This window comes from Vidua macroura, chromosome 6 (genome assembly GCF_024509145.1).
Source record: "Vidua macroura isolate BioBank_ID:100142 chromosome 6, ASM2450914v1, whole genome shotgun sequence".
NCBI lineage: Eukaryota > Metazoa > Chordata > Aves > Passeriformes > Viduidae > Vidua > Vidua macroura.
In genome coordinates this window covers 14685407-14712429 of record NC_071576.1, presented here as the reverse complement: position 1 = coordinate 14712429, position 27023 = coordinate 14685407, and the positions used below count along the sequence as shown (strand labels likewise).

General features: G+C 39.3%; 1 protein-coding gene across 3 annotated transcripts in view; it reads right to left on the bottom strand.

Annotated features, from left to right (window-relative positions):
• CLMN (calmin) overlaps window positions 1-27023 on the bottom strand; it is a 75399-nt gene that overhangs the window by 7801 nt on the left and 40575 nt on the right. For 2 of the 3 annotated variants that reach the window (XM_053980651.1, XM_053980652.1), the window contains exons 2-12: window positions 17478-17539; window positions 14896-14991; window positions 13291-13374; window positions 10652-10744; window positions 9204-9391; window positions 7152-7345; window positions 6092-6174; window positions 3614-4918; window positions 2294-2472; window positions 1036-1099; window positions 385-446 (exon numbers count right to left, since the gene is read on the bottom strand). In XM_053980651.1, coding sequence (XP_053836626.1) covers window positions 385-446; window positions 1036-1099; window positions 2294-2472; window positions 3614-4918; window positions 6092-6174; window positions 7152-7345; window positions 9204-9391; window positions 10652-10744; window positions 13291-13374; window positions 14896-14991; window positions 17478-17539 — 2410 coding nt within the window. The remainder of the gene's footprint in view (window positions 1-384; window positions 447-1035; window positions 1100-2293; window positions 2473-3613; window positions 4919-6091; window positions 6175-7151; window positions 7346-9203; window positions 9392-10651; window positions 10745-13290; window positions 13375-14895; window positions 14992-17477; window positions 17540-27023) is intronic. The other variant, XM_053980653.1, reaches the window with a different exon arrangement.

The following is a 27023-nucleotide window of genomic DNA, read 5'->3' as shown; positions in this document are numbered from 1 at the left end:
TTGACTTTCCCTGACACTGATCTCACTAAATATTGTTTTGACAGTCTTCCAAACCTGGAAAGAGCCGTTGCTGCCAGAGGGCTTAACATTTGAAGTTGTCTCACTCTTCTCTCAGCCTGAGATATTCACCACATGGGGAAAATGCTCAAAATCTTGCTTAGACAGCTGAATCTTTCAGGTCAAGAAAAAGCATTTTAGTCAAGAGACAGACTGAGCAATAAGGAAATTTTGTATCTTACACCTATGGGAAACGTGGACTCTGAGCCATTACAGAAGACAGTTGCTACCATTATAATTAATTTCCAGCTCCCTTTGTATCACTTCTAGTAGTGCCTAGGAGTTATGGCTTCCTTGCAAAAGTCAGTCTGAATAAGAAACACTCACCCGATGATTAATGGATTTTCACCCATATCTGTCATCTTCGGCTCATTTACACCATAGGTTTCCTTAAACAAACCAGGAATAGATTAGATAACAAAAATAAAATTCAGCATCTCACAAAGGTGGTAATTGTGTATTTTATGCAAATCGTACCTAATGTTTGCTTAAATAAAATGAAAGCATGCTTATAAACATATTTTCCGTCAGCACATTATAATATAATACAACTGCTACTGTGAGGAAAAGGGACGAAGCCCAGTTTTTCAGAAACAGTGCTCTTCAGGAGACACCCAGCATTTTTGCAGGGTTGAGACCAGGGCATCAACATTATACAGAGAATGAAAAAACTAAAAGAAACTGGAGCAGCAAACAAAAGCAGCTTCAAACAAGCAAAATGTTGCAGCTATACAGGTATGATGAAGTAAGATTTAAAGTTACAACAGATTTAACTGTAGTATTAGGTACTGCTTTGTGAATTTGCTTAACGTTCAGTTTACTGTTTTTAGGAGGATGTTTGCAACTATGCCTGGTTTTAGCACTAAAATTATTAGAAGTCACCAGACTTTCATACTGTTAGAGGCCTTTTTACAATGTGTGAACTTCTGGAGTTTGAGGGAACCAGAGAAACAGCAATAAATAAATGTCCACACTTACCTCCTCAGAAGCATTACGAGAAAACCTTTTTCGGAGATGAATGTTGGCATCACTGTCACTGCTTCTGTGTGTAAAAGCAAAGTTTTTAGATTCATAAAGTTTAGTTTAAAAGAGACACTGCAAATGGATGTGACAGGCTTAAGCTACACAAAACCACAAATATGCATTGCTGCATGTATTAGAATATGGACTGGAATTTATCAGTAACATGATAAAAATGGATTTGGGAAAATCAGACCCACAATAAAAAAATCATATTCTCAAAAAGGAATCTTTTCTGAAAAAATGTATCTGAGATATCACTGACATTTAACTGAGAGTATACCCAAGTTTTATGGCCATTGATATAAAAAAATTGGACTGACAAGGAACAGCAAGCTTGAAGGGGACAATGGGTTTTTCTAAGCAAAATCTCAAATGCATTAGAGTGCTCCAGTGATAAGCATCAACAAATTACAATTCATGTCCCACTCAGATTACCTAAGAATAAATTAGAACATAAGAAAAACCAGGAGTAAATGAAGCAAAATTAGCTGAGTGTCTCTGTACTGGGCCTGGCTGGGCTGCAGTTAAATTTCCCGAGAGCAGTGGGCTGGGGCTGGGCAAGAGGCTTGGAGGGGACACAGCTGGGAGAGCTGACCCAAATTGACTAAAGGGCAGTGACACCCACACGCACACTTGTTCTTATATCTGTCTTCTGAAGCAACCACTACACCCTGCTTCCCAGGAAGTGGTTGGACACTGCTGTGCTGATGGGAAGTAGACAATAAATACATTTTTTTTGGTCTTCTAATTTGCTTCCACGCATGGCATTTGTCTTTTCATTAAAATGCCTTTACCTTGACCCATGAGTTCTTCATCTTATTTTCTCTCCAACACCTCATTTACTTGTTCATAACCAGAAAAAACATCCAAAAAGTATCTACTGAAATCAATCTGTGTCATGCTTCCACATAATGTCACAATGTACATTGACTTTTTAATCTACATTACAAAATAATCTCTCTGTTAGAAAAGCAATTATAACACTTCCATGTTCAAAATGCACTGGGCTTCCACTTGGGTTTTGTGTGGAAAAGTTTGTAGCACAATCAAATCAAGTCCCACTGAATCACTTGACATATTTAAGACAAACACAGGAAGAAGCCAATGAATCCCAGTACTTCTTCCTAAAACAAGACTACAATAAACATGCAATGGACAGGACAATTTCAAAAGACCAGTTAAGTGTATTTAAGACAAAGTTAATGTGAAATACCTGGTAAATTCCTGGAATTCAGCGTTTTCTTCCAGGTCATCTTGTGATAGGGTAGTAGTGGCAACTTCTGAGATCTGCAAATCTTCTTCAATCATATTTTTCTCTTCCTCTTCTGTATTACTATTTTCGTCTGGTGTCTTTATGGCTATTGGTAAATCTTCTAGATGTTCTACTATGGCCTGTTGAAATTAGGAAATGTTCTGCTTTAGACAACATGACTGATTCCCCACCCTTCTAAATATCTTAGTGGTACAACATACTTAGACACTCAATTGCAGAGAGTATGAGACTGAAAGTCTCACTGAAGAGAATAAAAAAGCAATTAATTTCTTGAAAATCTTTGCAATACACTGAATCATCAATTCAGCATACATACATACATACATACATACATACATACATACATAAATACAGTTGGAAAGTCAGTTCTTTATATTAAGAAGTCATGACATGACATAGCTCTTTGAAGCAATCCACTAGACTTTTTTAAATCTACCCCCAATTAGTCCTTAAAGTTAACAGCAAACTGACTTCATTACTGTAGTTAGAGTCAGGACCAAAACATGTTCAAGCAAAATGTTTAAGCAACATGTAGAGCAGCATTAAATAGACACTCATTCCTGAAAAATGCTGTCAAAAATTACTATGCTGGAAAACATGTAAGGTACTTCAAAAACTGGTGCCTGCAAGAAGAGATGCAGGAGCAAACTGCCGAAACCAAATACCCCCAAAGTACCCACTTCTTTCTCCTCCTCCAGTGCAGAGAAGCCTTCATTTCACCTATGTAACGTATCCTACTCAAATTGTTTTTGTAAGTTTTTGTAGGCAAACTTACTTGGATTGAGACAAAGTTATCATTGCCTGTATCCTTTCTTTAGAAGCAATACTAATTTCTGTTAATCTCATTACAGATTATTAGAAATACCCTCACTGGTAATCTATTATGTCTAAGGATTATACAGAAACCTCTATTTTAAAACATAATAAAAAGCCACATTTTTGCTGTACTTCTAGGTAATCTTTTATGCTTAGGGATTACAGAAGCCTCAAATTATTTTAAAACATAATATAAATTCACATTTTTGCAGTGCTATTAGTATTAGGACTTATTTTCTCTTTTAATGTCTGACCTTCTCAGGGATCTGCAATTCCATTCTTTCCAGTAGGGGGCTGTGGCAAACAGTGTAATGGAACAGGAAACCAAGTACATTTTAAGTATTACTCCCAAACAATGCAAAATGAAAGCAAATGAAAACTGCTGGGATCTGATGCTAAGTCCACATATATACAAAAAGAAATGCTGATAATAAAATAAAATACCTCAGGATGTTGTGGAATAGTGGAATCTTCATGGTTGGTGGCCTTATTGCCATCTTCTATTTCTAACTCTTCTACTAGTAATGGCACTTCTTTTTCATCGGAAGAATTCACGTGACTGCTTGTTTTTGTAGTTTCCTCCTCACTGTTCTCAGTATCTGTTTCTGACGGAGGGGTACCTAGCTTATTCTCCAATTCTGACTCTGGAGCATCTTCCTTGTGGTCCTGTTCTGGTAAGCTCTTGTCATGTAAAACATCTGTTACTGTTTCAGAAGAAGCTTTTTCATTTCCTGTATCATAACCTTCGATACAAGGCTCGAGGTAAGCGTTCAGAACTGCTGATATGGGAACATTATAATGTGGATAATAAAAGAGATCATGGGGTATCACAGATACTTTTGAAGAACTGGGTAGCACTTCAGCTGCAGATTCAACTTCATCACAGCTGTCCAGGTCCTCTGGAGTTTTAGGTACATCTGAGAGAGAGTCATCAGATATTTCATGCTGTGTAGACAGTTCTTCGCTTTTGAGATTAGAACCATTCAGTGAACAAGGGGTTGTTTCTATTGTCTCAAGGACAGGTGATTCTTTTGTATGTTCATCTTGTGGAAGTATTTCCTCATTTAGAAGGTGGAGAACGTATTTCTGTGTATCTTCTTGTTTTGATGTATCTTCTGGTAAAAGAATTGAAGACTGAGGTTTACTCTCTTCGACTTTATTAATAGAATCATCTGTAAGTATGCCTGAAGTCCAGGATAATGGACTCAAAGAAGAAGTATTGGCTGAAAGGCTCTTGGTTTCATTGTCATATTCAGTAGGGGTCTCCTTAGTTAATTCTTCAGAGTATTCTTCAAAAGAGTCGACAGAATTTTTCTGATGTGTCAAAACAGCTGGAGAAAGGTCATCATTTTGTTTCAGTGGATCATCAGAGATGCTTTCTTCACCTGACATGAATTTATCATTTAGAACCTCCCAAGAGGAATTGGATTCAAAACTGACAGGTTCTGTAATTTTCAGTGAGGTAGGCCTTTGAGGCTCCTCTTCAGATGTTCCCTGTAAATCACCTAACCCTTGACTCAGTTTCCCATTACAATTTTCAGAAGTAGTTTCTGATGGGATCCTCTCAGGGATATCATGAATATGGACCTTTGGAGGAGCCGGATGACTCCTCTCATGATTAACAGTATACATGTTTTCTTCATTTTCACTTAAAATCAAGATTTTGCCTTCCTTTTCTGACGGTGTGTCTTTGATGTGGACATATGTGGACTCAATTGGAAGCTCCTTGTCAGGATCTGAAAAGTCTTCCTGTAAGTGATGATACACCATTAGAAGACAAATCCTAGCTCAGATACCATTTGACATTTCCCAAACACAAAGAATAAATACCTAGTATTTCAGTCCATTACCTTATGAATGGCCAACTAATGACTCACATATTTTGAAAGTAGGAAAACTAATTTGGCAAGTCAAGTACCTTGAACAAAGCTCAGTGTCAGGAAGGCAGTTGTACAAGATCAGAATGCAGACAAGCCTACTCCTCAATTGTTAATGTATTTATCTCTCCCTGCTGCATCTGTGGAGACAACTGACTTGGCTTTTTGACACAATCCTAAACCCTGGGAATAACATAAATCTAACAACTCCAATAAATCCACTGTGAAATATATTGATATACCAGATTATTTCCTTCCAACAGACTCTATTAAAATAAAGGTAGTTTTTAACGTTGTTCATAAAAATGTCAACAAGTCTTAATGTCAACCAATCTTATTGCTCATCTAATCTAATAATAATTATTAGATTGCTATAATAATTTTAATTCCAATTACTTTAGTAATGCCCACCAATTTTATCAACTACAAAATATATCCCAACTGTAACCTTCAGCCAAGAAATGAGAGAAAATGCCTGTTTCTCCACAAGGCCTTTGCCAATTCTTGACACTGTCAACCCTTGCTTAATCTTCAATTCTTTATTTTTGCATCAAAGTCCTGGTCATTTAAACTGCAGTTTATTTCATGCTTATAATGAGTGCTTTTTACTGTTGTATTGACAGGATTCAGCTTTTGGTTTCTTGTGTCTCATACCTGCTAAATTCATACTAATCATGGCCCTCAAGCTTGAGAAGATAGAAGTAAAAATTAAATTCTAAGTCCAATGAATCATATAGATAAAGGAATAAATTTCAGCCTTATTTAAAACCAATATAGCAAAGTAGTAGATCCCTATGAAATCAATTCTAACCTCTGAGAGTTACAATTGGCTGTAAATGTATAAAAGCACAATTCAACCTAAAACATTTTAGTAATCACCAATGAAAGCCTATTTCACTGGATTTAACAAAAATTTGAAAAAAATAAATCCAGGTTTGTTGTTTATTTTAAATAGCTAAGAAAGAAACCGAGAAAATAAATGTGACTTTATTACGTACACCAAGGCAAATTAAAGAAATTACATGACATAGCAGTAAACACATACCCCTTCCAGCTCTGGGAAGTGCTCCAGAAATTGTGCCACATATGTCACAATTGACTGTTCATCGGGGGACTCCACCATGATATCTGTGGAGACAGACGTGAGGGGCTTGAACACACACAGCTTTGAAATGCTCTTGCAGAGGAACAGATTGTCAGACATTTATCCTGCCATTATGGGCACAGAAATAATAGCTACAAACACTTTTTTTTTTTTTTTTTCTGACAGATAAGAGAGATGCTCTTCACTGTTGATGGCACTTGACAGAGTTCTCAACATCCTATTCACATTCATTTTTTCCTATTTTCAAACATATACTGAACCCCGATCGGGGTTCCCCTTTCATTCACTTTTATACTGCCATTTATGCTGTTGTCACTGGACAGTTGGCTGTTGTTGAGCGACGATACAGAGGTTTATTTTTAGCAGAATGGCCCAGTCTTCTAACTATCCAGGTGATGAAAGTGCAGTTGTGCTTTCAATCATGACACCAAGGCCTATCACCAGTCTAGTAGAGTTCAGTAAAAAGAATGACAAGAAATCAATTTATACATATTTTATATACACATACATACTTAGGTTTACATGTATAAATACTTGTGTGCATTTTGCACTGTAAAGGGAAAACTGGGAGATGCAGATGCATTTGAATGGGTATCTCTCCATTTGCCTGGTATGGCAGCCTTGTAACAGTTCATCCTGGAGTGACATTTAGTTTCTGCAGTCTAAGTGTTACAGAACAGTGCTAATGCACTGACACCCCCCTCAGCACAACAATTAATGCCCTCTAAGAATGCAGACGTCACAGAGCATCTAAGCATGAACCAGGACCAGTGTACGTAGCTGAAACCACAGTAAGCTCTTAGACCTCAAGGAGCTTACAAATATGACTGGAAGCATACAATTACTAGCCACTGACTGTTTTTATTTTTCTTATCAAAAAGCTCAGCACACTGATCCCATCAGCAGCCCAATCACTGTGAGGGTTTTGGTATGTATCACAATGCAATATTCATGAATTCATTCTACTCTGAGTGTTACCCAACAAATTTGATGTGTTTACCTTCTGGTTCAAGGAGCCGAGGGACACCCAGTTTATTCTGTGCTATGCTGAAAGCATCCTCCAGGTTTTCTCGTGCTGATTTCTCCAGTGCATGCTTCATGTCTACCAAAGTACAATCTATGGCTTTTATGACGGCTAAGAAAGCAAGGCCACTCCTCCAACTACTTGTGAAGTCCTGGACTGCAACGCCATACCTAAACAGAATTACATACATTTTACATGGGTGGTTTCTTACAAAATCCAAAGTAAAGGCATCATCATTTTCAGACTCCTGAAAGTTAAAACGTAAGGTTGCTGAGTAGCACTTGTCATATTTGAGATATTTTTGGATTTCAACATCTAGAAATACATTCAGAAAACACACGGGCTCACAAACTGAATTGGTGTGGCTAACAGCTGACACCAACCTGCTTGTAGGAAGTAGTTTGTAAAAACAAAGCCCTTAAGAATTCAGAAACCACATTTAACATTCACAAAACCAAATGTCTCTGTGATTCCTGTTTCTGTTGCTCTCCAGCATTTTAATGCCATAGCTTGGGAAAACTTCCAAGATTTAAATATTTAAACACATAAGCATAAATGATTCACATTCCTGTGTACTTGGCCTTCTATAGCAGAAAATCTGCCAAATGCAAATGGTGTCAGCATATGCATAAACCACAAGAGTGATAGATGCCCAAAGTTTTGGAGGAAAAACAGCCATCAAACTTGCAATGGAATACAGCCCCAGAATAGAAAATTCTGCATAGATCATGAGATAACAGGATTACAATGATGTTATTATGTTTTAAATACTGCAGTTGCAAGAACAATTTTCTCTTATTAGATCTTTTCAATTTGCACTCTTTGACTGGGCTGAAAAGTCTGTGGCACTCATTTCTCAGGTCCTCACTTTCTTTGTATCACCTATTAATAATGACAACATTATTTTGGACTAAAACTGTACTTCCTCTATGGTTTGCACTGGCAGCAGTGAACTACAGATCTCAATGGGACAAGTTTATCTGCTCAACAAGCACCCTTAGCTTCACTGGAGATAACCAAGGGATGATGCGGACCAAGTACTTAAGATGTAAATTTTTGTCTTCAACACTAAACACAGAAAATTTGTGTTCAAAGGCACAAATCCAGAGACAAAAATGCCAAATATTCAGCTAACCAACCTGTATAAGTAACTTTGACACATGCCCTCTTTAAAACTCTCTGCCAGTCACTACTTCAAATAACAATATATGTAAAATACACTCCAAGCATTTGCACGTGCATGAGACATCTTACACTGCAGAAGCAGAGCAAATGTCTTCTGTCCAGCAGAAGCAAATACCACTTTGTTCAGAAATAAGCCCATGATCCAACCAGCCCCAATGTCCCTTCCCATGTGAAAGGCTTCTGACAGTAACTCTGACAGTAACTCTGCCAGGATAAAGCATTACTACACAAAATGCTTTGGTGAAAGAACCACTTTTTATTAAAGAGGAGAGAGATGTCTTGTGCAGTGGAAATCCACTCAAATGTTACAAGTTACAAGAGAAGTGACTTAAGTTTCACCCCCTCTTTAATACTGAGGAAGGAGGGAATGTGGTAGGGGCTCTGTCCTTCAAGGCACTCTGCAGTGCACAGAGATGCTTCCTCTGGGCTACTGCTTAATTTAAAAGGCTGCTGATAAAGTCTTTCAGTACATTTATTTTTTCAGTTCACCTCCTGGTTATACCTTATTTTTAATCAGCAAAGGATGTCAAATTGACTGCATGAAAGCTGGGATTTGGGGAGTAGAAAATGATCCTGTTTTAAACAGCACCAAGCAGGTTAGTGCAAGTTAACATTTAACACTCAAACGGTGGAGCCAGCAGCGCCCTTCAAGGTCAGATGGCTGCTGTAAACACATGGTCATAGTGAAACACCCCCCTGCAGAGACCCTGTGCTCCCAACTTAAAAAGCAGAGGAAGCCACAGCACATGGTAACACACCCATGGGGCAGAACAGAGAACAGAGACTCAGCTTCAAAGGGGCAGGTGGCAAGACACCGTTTTGTTCAAGGGTTTGTTAGCTTACTTTCTGGTTTTCCTCTGAACCCAGATTAGAAGGGCCCTGATGGCTTTCCGCTGATCCTTCACTGTAATGGACATGTTTCTCTCCACGCTGGGAGTGCTGGGGGATGTGTCTGATTCTGGACCACTGGGCCCAGAGGACAGGCTGGAGGAGGAGGAGTTCCTGTTGAGGTTGCCTGTAAGCTCCTTAATCTGTAATAAAAGGTGAAATACACAGTGTTCTGCTTTATCACTGGCTGCATCGTGTCCTTGTTTTCATGCAAACTTTAAAGAGATCAGTGCCATAACTGAATTTTAGGTGATAATTATAAACCTGTTCATTTTAACTCTCAACTTGATTTTACAAGCATGACAGCCAGCAGCAGCCCAGGCAACAGAAAGGGCAAGCTCCCAATAGAGGCCGAACTGCGCAAATTAAACAGAAAGCAAAGAAACATGTCCTTGAAAGAAAAGTTAGTTTAACTGAAATTGTTCTCTTCACAGGAATTGCTTGTGTGAAATATTTTTCGTCAAGAAATGGTGACCTGCAGCAGCACTCCTGCCCTTGATCAGCACTGACATTTGAGACTCTGCTGCTTTTGGGTTGCCCTCCCCACTCCGTGCCCTCTGCTGCCAGGGTGACAGGTTCTGGTCACACCATCTTTGCCTGTGAGTCTGCCTGGCCAAACTGGTTCTGAACAGCACTGTTCAGCCTGAGGAGCTCAGCCAGGGAGAGAAGCCCCAGTGCAACTTTGAGATCTTTTTTTTAACCTTACAGACATTTTTTAATTCAGACCAAGAGAATGAAAGGGCCTCTCAGTCTTACGAGAGTTGCAGAACCCTCCCTCCATCTCTCTCTGTCCATTAGAATTTGGGAATGTCTAGAAGGCAATTTTCAAACTATGTGTAGGTTAGGGAGCAGTTTAAATCTAAGCCTGGGGATAAATAAATTTTCAGGCTCAAATATGTGTTATCAGTTCCAGGTCCTTTGAGATCTTTCATATGACCATGTATATCAGTTGCAAATTTTTGCTATGTTGAGTAAGTCTCCAGAGACCAGTGATTCTAAATAGAATTTCCCACCACATTGGACCAAATCCAGTAAAGGTTATTGAAAATAAACTGTGACCTGGAACCATACCCAGGACATTGGTTCAGATCCAGGGAATCTGGAACAGAACCCTGAGAAGGCACAAGAAAGAAGGGAAAGTAGTAATCTGAAGCTCTAATTCAGATCCAAGTTAAATGAGGGCTTAAATTGTCTCCAATTTACATCAAAATAGGTCCAATGAAGTAAAATGAAAGCAGCTGCAAGTTTAAAATTAGTGTATATTAGGAGGGAAAAGCTCAGGTTTAGCAAGATTAATTATGTTCTTTAGGATTAAAAACCAATTTAAAAATCAGAATTCAGCTGGAATAGATGGATGCCATGAAGACTGATTACTTATGGTTAAAGTATTCAAATTTTATTACCTGAAAAAACAAGATTATATTCCATATTAGTCCAAGTACCAGAGAAGAATTGCCATCTGCTATTTCTGCTGCATCGATGCTAACAAGCTTTACCTGTGGAAGAGATCATAAATTCAGAGCCAAATTCAAAGCAGCAAGGTATATGCAAAAAATGCACTGAGACTACTGGATATGTCCATACCACTGCTGCCACTGACAAGCCAGCAAAAAAGCAATACTACAGTCTTGTATTAATGAAAATTTGCCCTGATCACAATCACCCTTCTCCTGGAACTCCTATCTGAAACCCCCAGCATAGTCTGCAGAACAGAAGTGAATTCAATTCTGCATTTTTGGGACTACAAATGCGTTTCCTCCATACAAAAATGGAAGAAGATGGGGCCCCCTCCAGTGGACCCCACCCCTAAAAAGTAAAGAGTCATTTCTCATACAAAAATCTAAAATCCTAGTAAGATCTGCTTACTTCTTTTTTTTTTAATGCATCTCCTTTCTCCTTCCTTATCCCACCTTACACAGCTTGTCACAGAGTTCTGATTAAATCAGTAAGCAACAGATAGGGTTGCCTAATCCAAGCAAACTCTAGACTTTCCCACACTGAGGTTTTTTCCAGCTGATAACACCAGGATGTTATTCTCTTAGACAACACAGATTTGGTTTTGGCAAAGGTCACGGAGGAGGGAGGAACCAAGGAAGCTGTCAGTACTGCACATGGCACCCAGACCGAGTTAAAGCCCAGCAGCCCATTTATCACTGAGAAGTCCTGGACATGGTGACTCACTCAGAGGGCTCTACCCTGCTGCCCCAGGTCCACAGACACTGTCAGGTTCCACCCACAGGGGTTTAATATCTAACCCTGAAGCTCTTGGCAGCCAAGGCATTTTGCCAACACTTTCATCACCACCCTTCACTAACCGGTTTGGTTAAGCTGAAAAAAGGAAAGGAAAATAACTTTAGTGGTTTGCACAACATTTTCAGTCTTAGCAAGAAGACACCTCTAGTTGTCGTATTTCAAGGATCAGATTTCTTGCTAGCTCCAAGGTATTTGGCATAGGAAAATCTTTTAGACTTAGTACATTTGAATAGCAGTTTCACTAAAATGGGGAGCAAGTTGCATTTATCATTTCACTGCTTAGTGTGAGCTCCATCCTCTTACTGTTGCTTATGTTTGTCACCCAGCCCAGAAGGGATACTCAGCTAGAAGATACTGACTGCTTATTTTTAAGGGAACAGGAAATCCAGAGGAAAGTGGTTTTTAGCCCTACTAATTAAAAAGCCACCTGCATTCAAGGTTCCTTCTCCCTGGCCTTGCTGATTGAGGATCTAGTGAGGTCCTGGCAACCAGATATGCTTCAGCTGCAGCTCTGCCAAGCACTGGTACCAACAGAGAGAAATAATCTCATCTACCAGTGGGCCTTAGCTGGATTTGGGTAAAAAGCATCATCTGGGAAACTGTTAAGAAATATGGGAATATATAAAATATTTCTTAGCAGTTCTACAACAGGACATGTAGATGTACGTATTCAGGGCCAGATCAGCCCCTACTGATGGAGTTTCCATAGGGAGGCTGGAACACCTGGAAGTTACTGGACAAGTTCTTGACCTTTCACATCCTCTCCTGGGGAAAAAGGCAAAGGATATTAAACCTCCCACACCTACAAAGTCACAAGAGATGTGCTGAGACCTCATATCATTTTAATTCCTGCACTGGGATTTGCAGCAACTTTTCTGCATGACAAACACTGCTGCTGGAGCAGGAGCTAAGCTCAGTGCAGGGAAGCAGCAAAGTAACACCAGTTGCTTTTGGAGCATCCCGTACAAGACATGGTTTTGCACACACTGATCCCTCCTCAGCCATAAAGTTTAACCTTACTGGAATCCTTTATAGGAAATAGCCCATTATCTGTTTACTCTTTCTGGAGGATCTAAGTATACCATGTATATGGATTGTTACATGGCTGGGGTTTCTCTTGACCCCATTACTCTCAACAACACACAGGCCACTTCCACAGCACTTTGGAATAAACCCTTCACAGGAGAAATAAAAAAAAGGAATTAATCTTTTCCAGCTACAGGGTCTGATCACACTTGGTCACTTATAACTGTAGGAAGTGATGCTGTGGTAGTGCACCACTGACTATGAGGGAAGTTATATCCCTGTAAGGCTTTGATCCCTGGAATTACGCATTTATATAATGTTTCCAAATTTCACTTTCTCTTGGTTTTGACTCATGATCAGCTGCTGCAGAAATCAGTTTACCAGATAAATACATGATTTCTATAAGTGAAAGTATTTCTGAGAAAAGAGTCATCTACCATCAGTGTAACTGAAGTAATGCCACTAAGACCCAGATCATAAAAATTACTTGCATTTCTTTTTATTTTCTTTTAATATTGAGTTCCTGATCCTTTAATCCCATTGAACTTTAACATCTAAAATGAGCAAATAATCCTTGCTTTAGACTCTGTAGGTGTTATTGTTGTGCATTTTTATGTGGCTTTTCAGACGGTGCTAAGGCAAATCACAGTCTCTTGAGCAGTACACTCCTCTTGCATACCTGCAGCACATCAGATTAGCAACAATTACAACTTGCAGCATACATCAAGAGAAAATATTAAGACGAGTCTTTGAAAATACTCACATTACTGTCCTCCAAGAACTTAAGTGCTTTGGCTATGTTGTTCAAACGAAAAATTCGATGGGTTGAAGATTTGTATTCATGCATCTAGAAAAAAGAAGTGCCACACTGTTTTTAAAACTGGTGGAATCATACAAAGCTTAAAACACTACAAGCACTGAGGCAAAATAAAGCTAAGGAAATCTATCTATGAAAAATTATTGCCATCTTTTGTGAGCAGTAAAATGCTTCAACTACACAATTGTAGCAAAACAGGGTTAGCAACCAGCTTTCCTGCTCTCCAGATGTTACCACGCTCTTGGACCTGCCACATTGATTATTTATGTAATCACTCCCCAGCCATGTTCAGTCACAGGATCAGATTTCCCTGAAAATTCATAATAAAAGGTTTTCTTTTGTCTTGAATTAAATGAAATTATCCTAATTAGGAAGCAGGAGCAATTTTAATAGCAGGCACAGGCAGGTGGGAGGCAAAAACCTTCACTTTGGCAGCAATGAAAGATTTTGCATGCCTGTCTCCCTGCAATTCCATTTTGGCACACTGTTGTTATCCCATATGTGCAGAAACAGCTAACAAGAAATGCAGCCAGCTGACTTTACCCCTTTCTCTCGCCTCTTCCCTGACCTCTCAAAGCATAGCCTAGGTTTTACCATGTTGTATCTCCCCCTTCAATTCATTTCAAGCCTGGCCCTCAATGCAACCTCTGTGAATGCACATAGAGACATAGAGCTGCTACTTCTGCTGCAGCTCTGCCAACCTTCAAGAATTTTTAAAAAAGACTATTAAAGAATATTTAAAAAGAATAATAAAAAATATTCTTGACTCTGTATGTGTGAGCACATATTCGGGGGCATTCCTGCTGCAGGATATGCAGGTGGTCAGTCACTACAGAGCATCACCAGGTGCATCTGCAGTGGTGAGACAGTTGCTCCTCTTACCCAAGTGTGGTAGCCACACACAGGAGAGTTCTGATGACAGGATTGATGGAGAAAGAAAACATTAAAGTCAACTGGGCATTTATATTTGCATTGGGTGTTCCATCTCTGGTATGTGGAACTATACACAGCTCTTACAAAGAAAGGAGGAGAGAGGAATTTTCTGATTAGTAAAGCTTTGCCCTGCTGATTTAGATCGTATTAGTAAGACTAATGAAACCTGAGTCAGGATACCAGAATGAAACTCAGACCTACAGCAGGCATCAGAAAAGCTACTGAGTGTCATAATGATCTTAGACAAAACAGAAACAGAACTTAGGGATTAAAAAAAAGATACAGCAAATATGTGTTTTCTTGGTAATGTAACTTGGGTAATCTCCAAGTGGAATGTATGAGCATTAAAGTATTAAAGCCTTAAAAACCCTCAAGGATAGGAACATTAACACTGATCACACACCATTTACACCTCATTGTCATATTTCCTTGAAATCTACATTATAGCTCAGGACACCGACCTGTAACATAAGGAAATTACAACAAAGTTGCTGAAATTCTTACTACATTATGCAAGACATGGGGCAAAATTCACCCTTATTCCTTGGATATCCAGGCACTGTTGCTTGTAACATACTGAGCTCCTAGGTATGGAGGCTTCTCCCTCTCTGTACATACCAGCTTTTGTCCTGACAGGACTTCTAGGAGCGCCATCAAGATTTTGCCATCTTGTATATCAATAAACAAGTCTTTCACTTTCAAAGGAGGCTTGCACTGTGAAGAAAAGAAATCAGGTAGTTTTTAAAACACTGCTTTTTGATAAATCATCATGATTTCAGAGAGATGGAAGGAGAATTTTACGAGACAGAGATACAAGAAGTAAATCACAGCCTGCTGTAAGAAAGAGCTGATTGTTCTTCACGTCAGTGGCAATTCTTTCCTATGACTGTTGAAGCTAAAACTGAAAGCTGACACGGACTTATTCCTGATTTCCCACAACAGAATCTAACCCTAAATACTCTGCCTAAGAAATAACCAAGCAGGTGTTGGGTGCTGATCCCTCAGACTAAGTCATGTCCAGCAGAAGCAAATACCACTTTGTTCAGAAATACGCCCAAGATCCAGCCAGCCCCAATGTCCCGTCTCATGTGAAAGGCTTCTGGTGATGCCATTCTGTATCCCAGGATTTTCTAAGTACTTTAAAAAGCAACTTGTGTCTCTTTCTCAGCAAATGCCTCCAAAGGGAACCATCTCCTCACTTCACTACAGTGTTGGTAGATGTGTGCAGTTAAGGCACACAGCCAAGTCAGCTCAGCCCTTAGGGGTAGTTCCAGCTCCAGCAATTACAGTCTGCTCAGGTGCCACTCACTCACGTGTCCCTAAAGAGCCCAATCTTTTCATCTTCAGTTGGGCAACACACTTCTGTTTGATTCAGAACTGCTCCTGGCAAACTGGGACCACACATTTTCATTCCTGGTCTTTAATCTAGCCAAGATACTAAACAGTGCTCCATGAAAGAAAGCAAAGTACCTTTCCTTTCAAAATTAAATAACTTATCTGAAAGACTAAAACCCAAACACTTTCTATTCTTTCAGTACTTAAAGCAAGAACAAACAGAACTTCAAAATTCAGACTACTCCAAATTATCCCATGATCAGCAGAGCAAGATCCTCTCAAGAGATGACTCAAGTAGGATCACACTAGAAGTCTCCTGAAGAAATACAAGAAGACTTCAATGCTGCCTCTGAAAAATAGAAGCCACTTTGCAAGAAGTGCTTCTTTGAGGAAGAAGGCAGAAAACATCTTTCTCAATGAGTCTCCTCAGGGAATCACCTGTAATTAGAGACAGCTTTCAGTGAAGCTGTCATTGTTTACATGGTTATGTTTATTACACCACTTTCAGGAAATACATTAATAAAGCAAAAGGCTTTCACCCTTTGTCCAGAAAAGCATTTCTATTTGTTGAATCAGAGAGGAAAAAAAAATTATATGTACTCCAGAGAAAGCTGACCTGCCCATAAAGGTTTTAAGACTTCATATGCCTGGCACACAAGAATTAACAGCACCCTTTCAGCCTTTTTCAGCCTTTTCCTTCTGTAAATCAAAGACCTTCTTTGCAGCCACATATTTGACAACCCTTTCTGACAAGTTCCAAAACTGCCGTTAGTTTAAAGCCCTAGAGCCTGATTCACGAAGGCATCATGTAACACTGTCTTCGTTCTGAGAGGCCTTTGGGAGCAATTGCTAGTCAAAACACTTCCAACTAGCCTTATTCTCATTTTCCAGTGAGATTTAAGAGGATCCCTTTATGCCTTCAAAAACACTCACTGCAGAGTAACGGACTTAAGCAACTATATATGTGATGCCTTTCTTCTAAAACCTCTTTCCTTTACTGTGTCTGGAATGCAATCACTTTTCAAGAACTACTAAACTGAGAGCCAGCCCAAACCTAGTCCCAGTCTGTACTTTTTGAAACTTAGCTGCACATACTAATGCATTGTGAAGCTCCATCACCAGTCTGAGTAGATCAGGAAGCTGGTCTCATTCCTTGATCCTGCACTAAGTATTGCTGCTGTCTCAGTAATACCAGGATGATTTTTTTCTCTTTTCAACTTCAACACCAAAAAAAAAATTCTCTGCATGACAGACTACTCAGGAGAGGTAATACTTATCTACTATCAATAAGAACAGTATCTTAGGTTTAAGAGCCATATTATGGTGTCATTAAGAAACAATTACAACTTAAAGATATGATGTCCAAACATCAGCTGTCTGTAAGTGGATATGTGAAGATTCTATCATATTGCCCCCAATAACAAGACTGACAAGGAATTACTGTTTTCTATCTTCAGATCTGGGATAAAGACAGGTTCTGAAGAACAGCTTTCTTTAGCCATGATTCCTCAAATGTTCAAACTTACAGTTTAGGGAAGAACATAGACATCATCACCTCAGAGCCTCAACCACATTTGATTTTATGTGGGTGCATTCTGTGGGAAAATTCTACCCTCATGGTAACAGGCAATGGCATTAAAGATTTAAATGCACCTGAGATGATAAATGCCAGCCCAGTATTCATTGTGCCTGGAAATGAAGTTTAATTAATCCAAAAACAGGCTTTGAGCTTCCACTCATTCTCCTCCAAATGTGCACAGATGTCAACTTTGTTTCTAAATTTTAACTACTTTAGAGGAGTTAACTGCAATCTGTCTATGGCTATGTCCTTGTATCCCAATATCAAGACTGCTTGTCAGTCTTACCTTTCCCAAATGCAGGTTTATCCATCTGGTAAAGGTCCTCTTCTGTACATTTTCGCGTTCAACTAGAAATATCAGAAACAAAAACAGCACTTAACTTTCCAGAAGAGGGAAAACTGGTAGTAAATTTCAGAAACTGATGCACAAAAGAGTTAGAATTCATGAGAACTAGGTGTATAAAACAAATATATTCTAAATCAGGAGATATAAGGTCCAGTTTCAGTGTTTTATTCAATTTCTTTGACCAGACATGAGCTATACATTTGTAGATGCATTTAAAAGGCAGGAGGAAGGAATTTCTTAGTTTTGCAATCTTGAGTGTTCAGCTTCTGAGAGGTGAACATTTATGTGCTGTGCACAGCTCTCCAGTGTTGTCACCCTCTGAGCAGGCAGCTTGACCCTTCTGTGTCAATTTATAGGATTATTGCTCTGACACCCTCATGCAAATTGGGCTGGCGTGGATTCCAATGTATTTGCATGCACAGGGAAACAAGACTAACACAACCATTTTGTCTTCATTTTATGAATGGAAATGCCTCATGACATCCCATCTTCCCAGTCTCCTAACTAGTGCATTTAGAATCAAAATTCCAAGTCCCTAGACTGAAGAATCACTTTATTTACATTGCAATAAGACTAGGAGTGCTTGTTCCTCGCCAGAAGTGCTGTGCAGTGGGTGCTGTGCAAACAGCTCTTGGGCCAGCTGAAGAGTTTTTAATCACATCTGCCATTTCCTGAATCCATTTCCATAGTGAACTATGGCAAGAGTGTAAGGGGAATCATATTACTGACCAGCTTTCATTTACCTTCTAATATAAAAAAGTAAACCATATATTTAATATAAATGAAGTAGACTGTCAAAGCAATATTTCACTTTAAAGACATTTATTCTCAAGTGGTTACCAAGTTTCATTTGAATTAAGGAAATCTGGCAATTTATGAACAAAACCCATTAAAACTAGTTATATGCTAGTATTTCAATTTACTCATAGAGCATATCAAATATATTTTAAAACAATTTTGTGTTTCTTCAGCCCTACAAAAATAGCTAACCTATCTACTGGGAAATCACATTCTGAAAAAGTCTGGGCTGCTTTTATTGGTCAGACTGATTACAAGCCAAGCAGTAGCTTCTGTAAATCAAATTTTAATATTGTTCTTTTTGATCATTTTAACCAAAGGGTCAGCAGCCTCTAATCATATGTATAGCTGTTTTCCTTATTTTGATGCAGTGGAATAGAGCTTTTCAGCATGAAGTACATCTGTCACTGATGTCCATTCAGGCCTTTTAAGTCATCTTATTCCATAAAACCTGATTTTCTCTAAGACTGGTTAAAAAAAGTAATTACCCTTTAAGTGCTTTAGAAAACATAGAAAATGCCAAACTAATTATTGCTGTTGGCTTTTCTTTTAAAATGTCTTAGAAGAATGTGCAAAGATTTGAAACAGCTCTCTAGAAATGAAACTGTAAATTATATTAGGACTCCGGAGTATCTGTAAAACACCCACAGCATTTACCACCTACAAATCTCAAAGTACAATAAACTGAGAGATGTGTCACGTATTTCTTGGGCTTTGCTTTCTTCAGCACCTCAGCTTCAGAACTGGGTTTCCATGCACTCACTCCCACAGCCATGGCTGAGCAGCTGAAATGCTGTGTGTCACCCAGGGTGTAACTTCGACAATGGAGCTGTTAAAATTAACCTTTGACAGTGGGCGGAGGTTAAGCCAGAATTGTTCCCAGATATACTTCTTTCTGTTCAAATACAGGTGTACAGAACAGGCAGAGGAGCTAGCAGCAGGCAACAGGGCCACCTATTAAACTTTCTGAAATGCTGAGGAAGGCTTGGATGGGCACCAGTGCCAGGCTTCAGAAAAGAAAAAGGAGACTTATCAAATGGGCTGGATATACAGATTTCTGATGTCAACCAAAATCAAAAAGGAAACACAGAAAGGTTCACAGGAGCAAATACAGTGTTTTCTGGCCTCATCAGAGGCTTGGTTTCTTGTCGTACTTTTCACCAGTCACTTTGGCAACCTTCACTTTCAGTGTAAATAAAGATGCAAAAGAGAGCTGTGTTTATTTACAGATCCTCCATAAAACTGAGCACACACTGGCTCCTAATTTTGCTGCAGAAATTCTGCCATGATGCAAATCAGGAGTTGCACATATGCCTCAAAGGGTGGGTGAGCCAAGCTGGTATTACTGCTTCGGGAAGCTCACACACCAAACAGTAAAGAAAGGCGCATTCAGGAAAGCACTTGCATACACAGACAGGCTTCTGAGATGAATTTGTCTCTACGGCAAACAGCTTCTTTCCAGGAAGAGTGATGACCCCAGAATGGGCACTGTTTGATTCTGTAAAATTCTAAAGCAACAGTAACTGGAAGGGGAAGAGGAAAGGAGAGGAAATGTGTTTATAAAATCCCTAAGGCACACAAACCCCTAATGCAGTCCATATGCTCGATGGCAGACTTAATGGGAAAAGTTCAGCACAGGTATTTACTGGTGTGTGCCTTTAACTGTTATTCTGCTCCAGTGTTGTGGACCTCCCAGTTTCAGTACAGACCCTCCTCTCCACAATCTTTTCATTTAAGATGATTGTAGAGACTCTATAAACTTTATGCAGTTTCTATAAATTAAATAAAACATTTTTTTCTCCTTCACACCTAATATTATATGAAGGTGAAGAAAATCATTCAAGTCCAAAGTTCCTATACATATGTATATAGTTTACTAAAACTGCACTGTGTTTACTGGGCAGCTCGAGAGCAATAACACTATTATAAAATAATAATTACACCCACCATATGGCTAGCCTGTAAACAAATCCTATACTGGAAAAGAAGGATGCCTGCTGTGAGGGTTGAATTGAAAGATGTAATGCTGGCAGGTAAAAAGTCAGGAATGTCCTTTTTGATTCAGCTCAGCTCAGCCCTTGATATAAGAGAAAAATTATAGAGACAAATTATGACTGCTCACAGAAGCTGGGTCTTCCACACTCTTCCAGTAAGCCCAACTACGAGATGCTTTCACAGGAGGGTATAAGAGGCACAGTGTTTGTATCAAAGGGCATGGGTAGGGCACTGACAGGCATTAATTGCAATAATTTAGAGGGAAAGAAGCCACTGGAGAAGAAAAAGTATACTGTTAGGATTGGGTGTACCCTATTGTATAACCCACACAGTTCTCTGCCCCACAACTGTGTCCTAGAGGATGGCAGAAATTGGCAGAATTTGGCTCAGCCCCAGTAACTGCAACCCAGTCAGTATTCAATACTCACAAAGATATACTGCTTCATAAAAATCTTATGGCAAAGGCAACTAATTCCTCAAAGAATAAAACTAAGCTAGTTCAACAACCACTTGGGCAAAATTCAAGGTTAAGCTGCTAATGCACAAGGGAGTTTGGCTGCTTTCCTGTGTGGCACTATTTCCTTCCCCATCAGTCTAGAAATTCCTCAAGCATTTGCTAATGCCATTTCTCTCCCTCCCAAATCTCCTCAAAGGTCACTACTGTTTGCATCACCTGCAGGAAGCCAATCCCTTAGAGCCTCTATGTTTAATAGTGAATTGTAGATAGCAAATATTGATTTGCTTCTAAATACTATTTATTCTGTTGTTGTAGAACCAGTTATGAATAATCCTCTGAGGCATACCACCATGGGGCTGGGCACTTCAAGGAACTATGAAACATGGAAGCTGATTTGAGTAGAACACTTGTCAGTGTATAATTACATAATTTCAGGAAACTGCTTGATTTGCATGTATGGATATTACTCCCAAAGTAAAGCAGAAGGTCACTTAAATTTGCTTCCAAACCTATTCGCATTTCATCTAGGATATCATCATCAAATGACATTAAAACCTTCAGAACAGGCCAAGCTGGCTTGTAGATCCACTTACAACTTACCTTCCGGACATCTTGCCAAGTTTCAGTTTTGTAATAAGCACAAAATCCACGTTTCTTCTTTCTACCACAAGCTCAGCCTCTATAGATACACTCGCTATTAGCAAGAAGCAAATCTTCAAGATGGAAATGCTGGTGTTGGCCATCTAACTGTGACAGAGGATGCTTTCACCAGCCTTGGCTGCAGAGGCGAAAACTTGCCAGGATAATCACCCCATATTCACTTCGTAAGTACCCAGTGGCCACCACAGAACCAGTTCATAATGTGCATGGCTCTGGATGTATCCCAGCATTTGCCAATGTCTTTGATCAGGAGAAAATGACACTTCTTATTACACAACAAATATAGATGGGGAAATGTATGATAATTAAATACTACAGCCTAACTCCAAAGTGGAACGTGGTTCAGACACCCTAAGTCTTGGGAAATGCAAATTCTTCTTCTTCTGCCTTACTCACCCCCAAACTCACGTTCATAGAGTTAAGCAATCAATCAGTCTCTAATGAACACACATTGAACAATCCACTTTTGAACTCCAGGCCTCTAAATAAAATGAGAACTGGATTTTAAACTGGGCTTCATGGTGTTCCTGCACTGTGACACAGCTTAGGTATTTCTGATTATTAGGCATCATATTAACAAATCTGAATACTCCTTTCTCTGCAGACGGTGTTCACAAAGGAAGCCAGACTGACATCTTAGAAAATGGATTTTACCTAAAAATGCTCATTTGAGATGATGATAGATGCAAGTAATTGCCTATGGACAAATAAAGACCATGCCATTAGTTAGAGTACGTGGTCAGGCACTAGACACAGGATGCTGATGATAGATACCGGATACGGACACCCCTAAGGAAGTACGGATCCTTGTCCAGGAGACCTTCTACTGTTCAAATACAATACATGGGACAAAGTTCAGGTGCACAGCCCAAGGACAGAGCACATGTAAGCAACACATCTGGCATGGGGAGGATGATTAAAGGTGTACTGTAACAAAAGTGAAAGGGGGGTGAGCAAAAGAGATTGGGTGTGGGGGTAGCAAGTGACAGCAAAAAAACTGGAGAATTTAAGATTAAATGTGTAAACTAGGACAGGGAAAAGTGCAATTAAATTTTGTACTTTTGTTTCATGTCAACACAGAGTTACATTAAACACATTGAACTATGAATGCTCAGAGACATAATTTCTATTAAATGTTTTCACTAGAGGATTAAAAAATAGCTCAAAACATTCCTCTCCTGTATATGGTGCAGTCCAGCAACAGTGCTCTGTGAATACTCAGTACTTGCACATAAAAATCTCTATATTTTTAGGAGTGTGAATTTTAAAGGCATAATCAAAATATAAGGAAAAATTTTAGCCAAATTGCCCACAAAATTAATTTTATAAGCTTATGAATTCCTGCGAATTCTATATTTTCCTTGTGCTTAAGAAACCCCCAAACAGCTTAGAAGATTAATATAAATTTTCTGTTTGATCTATACAGGGATTGAAGGCTTTGTTGTGTACCATATGCCAATTTGATGTAATCTGGAGCACATGAAATATTAAATCTTAAAAATCCTGGTTTTCTAAAGCAAACATTAACTACAATATATAACATGAGTCTGCTCTCAAGTTACCTCTTATGAACAGGGCCTCTAAGCCCTCCAGATGAAGTTGTTAAGTTAATTGTTTGTTGAAACTGACCCATTTATTAGGGTCCTTATTAAATTTCTATGGCAGGTGTTGAAAGCTTGAGGCTTTTCCATTCCATAAAAGTTGCGGAGTCCAAATCTTATTGGTTCAAAATTTTTTAAAACTCAGGTTGGTGCTGCAGAACACAAACATTGTAAGATCCCAAGCATTACATTTTCATTAGCTGCAGCTAAACAGGTTTCTTTTGGACTTCAGTGTCTGGTTATGGCAAAATATTTACTGCTGCAATTGGTATATTAAGATTACATGCACCAGACAAATATTACAAGATGAATATGAGATTTCTAAAAAAACTCTTACTGCTTCAATCCTCATAATGTCTGAGACAGATGTTTCTCTTACCAAAGAATTAGATGAATTTACTTGTAAATTCTATTGGGCTTTGGAAGAAAAATCCTACATAAAATATTACTATTAGAGCTGATCAAAATAGCTTCCAATAAGAGGGATTTATATTTTCCCTTGAAAACTAATTTAGTAGTGGCAGATGGTAAAGATTCCCCTCCATGTACCCTTCAACCACAAAGCAAACATCTTTGTTCGCATTACTCTTTATATACATGGGAAATGTTATTGAACAGAATAACAAAATTTCTCATTTACATACCAGGAATGTTATGAAACAAAATCTGACAAGGTTAAAAAAGAGAAATGCAATTCTGTTCTGAACACTGAATGAAACAGACATCAGTGTTTACCATGAAGATAGCTGGACCCAAATAAAGTATTAACTAAGTTAAATTCAACTGGTTTGAAATTGATCTAAAAAGTGACTTAAGTGTTGATCCAGCAAGGGGCTTTCAGGCTGTGCAGAACACCTCTTGTGGTTTATTACACACTGTTCAAGGACCATAATACCATCTTCTGCATATGAAGTGAAACTGGATTTGCTGTTACCAGCAATTGCCATTAGCAGAAATGCAACAACATTACAATACATCGTGGTTCAAGAGTTGTTCCTTGCCCAGAGTTCATGATGTTCCAGTACTGTTTGCTGCACTAGTACTGGCTTCTCCAAATGGTTCACCTCCTGGGACTGCTGATGTTTCTTGAAGGGACTGAGGTCCCCAACTCTGCAGTGGGCAAAATATCCCACCCCTGTCATTGCTGGCATATTGAACTCTGCTTTAAAGCACAAAGCTTAACTTTAAATTCAAACTCTTGCACCTTTTCTACCCACTTGAGTATATTCAGTCAGATTCTCTGTACTTGTTCAAAAATAAAATCAGGAGCACCCTTCTGAAACAAACAAAATCATAGTTGCCACATTCAGCCAGGTACCAGTTAGCCCTATCTTCTTATCAGTTAGAGAAATGGCTCTTGAATAAAGTTCACATTGACATGGTTTTACCAGCACAGACCTTTCCCTCTCACATGGAGAAGGAAGTCCCACAGCCATACCAGTATCTGCACCAGTTTCTCTATATGACTTCTAAGTGATCCCTGGCAAGATCTCCATTCTCATCCTGTGGCATCTAAAATGAAAATTATATTATCCTCCAGAAACCATCCTACATCCAGCAAGTAAAGACTAATCACGGAGTCCAGTCCATTCCATCTCTGCTCTGCATTTACCTTTACTTGTTATGGCAAACCTAGAAAGCTTAAACTGTGAAACATTCCTTATTCTTCACATTTTTTTCATTTCTAGAGAGGAAAAAAAATCCTTTTGGCTGGTTAAGTTTGTTGAGACATCAAAATCTGAAATGCAGTAAGATATTCTGCTATACATCAGATCTGACAACAGTGCTAAAGCCTGAATAATTTGAGATGAGCAAAGAAGCCAAACAAAACCCACATTATGTGTCAGGGTTGTTTCTTGACACTCAGAATCAGATGAGAACTAGCACGTGCCCAGAGTCCCACTGTTACCTATATTTGTCAGTTAATGTTAACAGGTTGATATTTAACTGTATTTTTATGCATTTGAAACCACTGTAATTAAACCTGCAAGTAGAAAGAAGAACACACAGGAGCAGGGGACTGGCAACACATCCACTTTCCACAGGAGAGTCCCAGGCAGTTTCCTGAGCTTCTTTAGACAAATACAAAATTTGAACTCTCCCTGTTATTAACCAGGATCTTTGAAGCACCACAGGATAGTACAGAAAGGCTGAGAAGAAAACTGCCAGAGGTGTATCATCTTCTTTGGAATTTGCCTTTACCTATGGGAAACTTAAAAGACAGTAGTTTCATTTTCTAAAATCAGGTAAGGAAAGGCAGCCATGAACATGTCACAGAACTACGTTTCAAAAGCCCTGAAATCACAACCAATTGCTTGTTGGAATGCCAGTGGCTTCTGGATTTCTCTCTTCTGCTTCCCCCACTGTCCCCAGACAACTCAAGATTACCTGGCCAAGTAATCATTATCCAAACCAAGGAATACTTACAAAGCCTTCTGGGCACCACTGCACTAGAAGGGGCTCAGAAGTAAAACTTAGTCTATATGTCTGCAGAACTGAAAGAGCAATAAGAAAAGCCAGAAAGAGTAACTCAGTGCAGGAACCACCAAAACCTATGGTGTGCTCAAGAAATGGAGCGGCCTCGTATGGATATGCAGAATCTAGAGCCACGCTGCCTACTGCCTCTATCCCACTTATTCTTCCTTTTAATGTCTCTTATCAAAGCCAATAAGCAGCACAGAAGAAATAGAGTGAGGAGCATGGTAATCAGGTTAATATTAGAGACATGCAGAAATATGTGCAACTCTAAGAGCAAAAGATTGAAGAGATTTACGGAGATTAATATTTACTAGAGAAAAACCCTCTGGCTTTGGAGGAATAAGCAGATGCTTTGTTCATTGTGGGCCAGACACATGATCTGAAGTAGAGGGTACAAGCCTCTTTTGGAGGGTCAGAGAGGAACACAAAACCAAAAACAGTGTAAGAGGTGGGAGCTACACTATATAAGTTGCTGTACAGCAGGGCAAGGCAACCACCATTCAAAAATGGATGAAGGCAGACCGTAGGTTGCTAGAGTTAGATTAAAATGGATAAAAAGCTGAACTACAGTAGAAATCCTTTTCAAGATGCATTTTATAAAATGCAAGAGCATAGCAGTGACCAGTACATACTCCTGAGGAGTTGCTATTTGACTGAAATGATCTGTTGGGAGGTATTCTGGGAGGCTTCAAGAGAGTTACTCCTGCTTTTCCAGACAGGGTGGCTGCCACAGAAGTTACAGGCAGATTAAGGATGGCAAAATTCTAAGTGTTCAGCGAAGTCAATCATGCAGTCTCCCCCACAAGCCCCCAAGCCTGGCCCCTCTAGCACTAACACAGGCTTTGTGGGCAGCACGGCAGAAAGCCTGGTCCCCTCTGCACCCTGGTGAGCACTGCTTTAGGCAGCATGGGGAATTGTGAGCTGCAACTCCTGGGTATTATTCTGGGTGATGCTATCCAGCTACCAAAAGTGAGCAGAGAAATTATTTCTCTGAAATCAGTAGCAGTCTTTCCTTTGCTCCAGCAGGCTATAAGACCAGGTTATAATGTATCAGCATAGTTCAGAAATAGTATTGGCACAGCTTGCCAATTAATCAAAACTAGAAAGTATCAGACAAAGTCTTGAACTGGGTTTGGATTAAGGCCTACAGTAACACTCAGAATCCCAGTTTTTCCTGAGTCTCCCAGAATGTGGAAATGCAGCCCTCAAGTGACTGACTGATGCTCTTGGTGGAGCTGCACATTTTTAGCTATATGCCTGAAGGCAGGTTTGAACAAATCTGCCAGGATGAAAACCCAAGGAAGAGCAATGTGTGTATGAGCTCTCTTGTTCTGAGGATCCAACAGTAAAATAGTGCCATTTTATGGCATTAAACCAATGTCATCAAAAATCACAGCACAGTGAGCTGTAGACACTTCATGCATCTTCAACACTGACCCTGACATGCCTCCTCACTTTGCTATTAAATAGCTTACCTGTAGCTTCCAGGACAGCCAC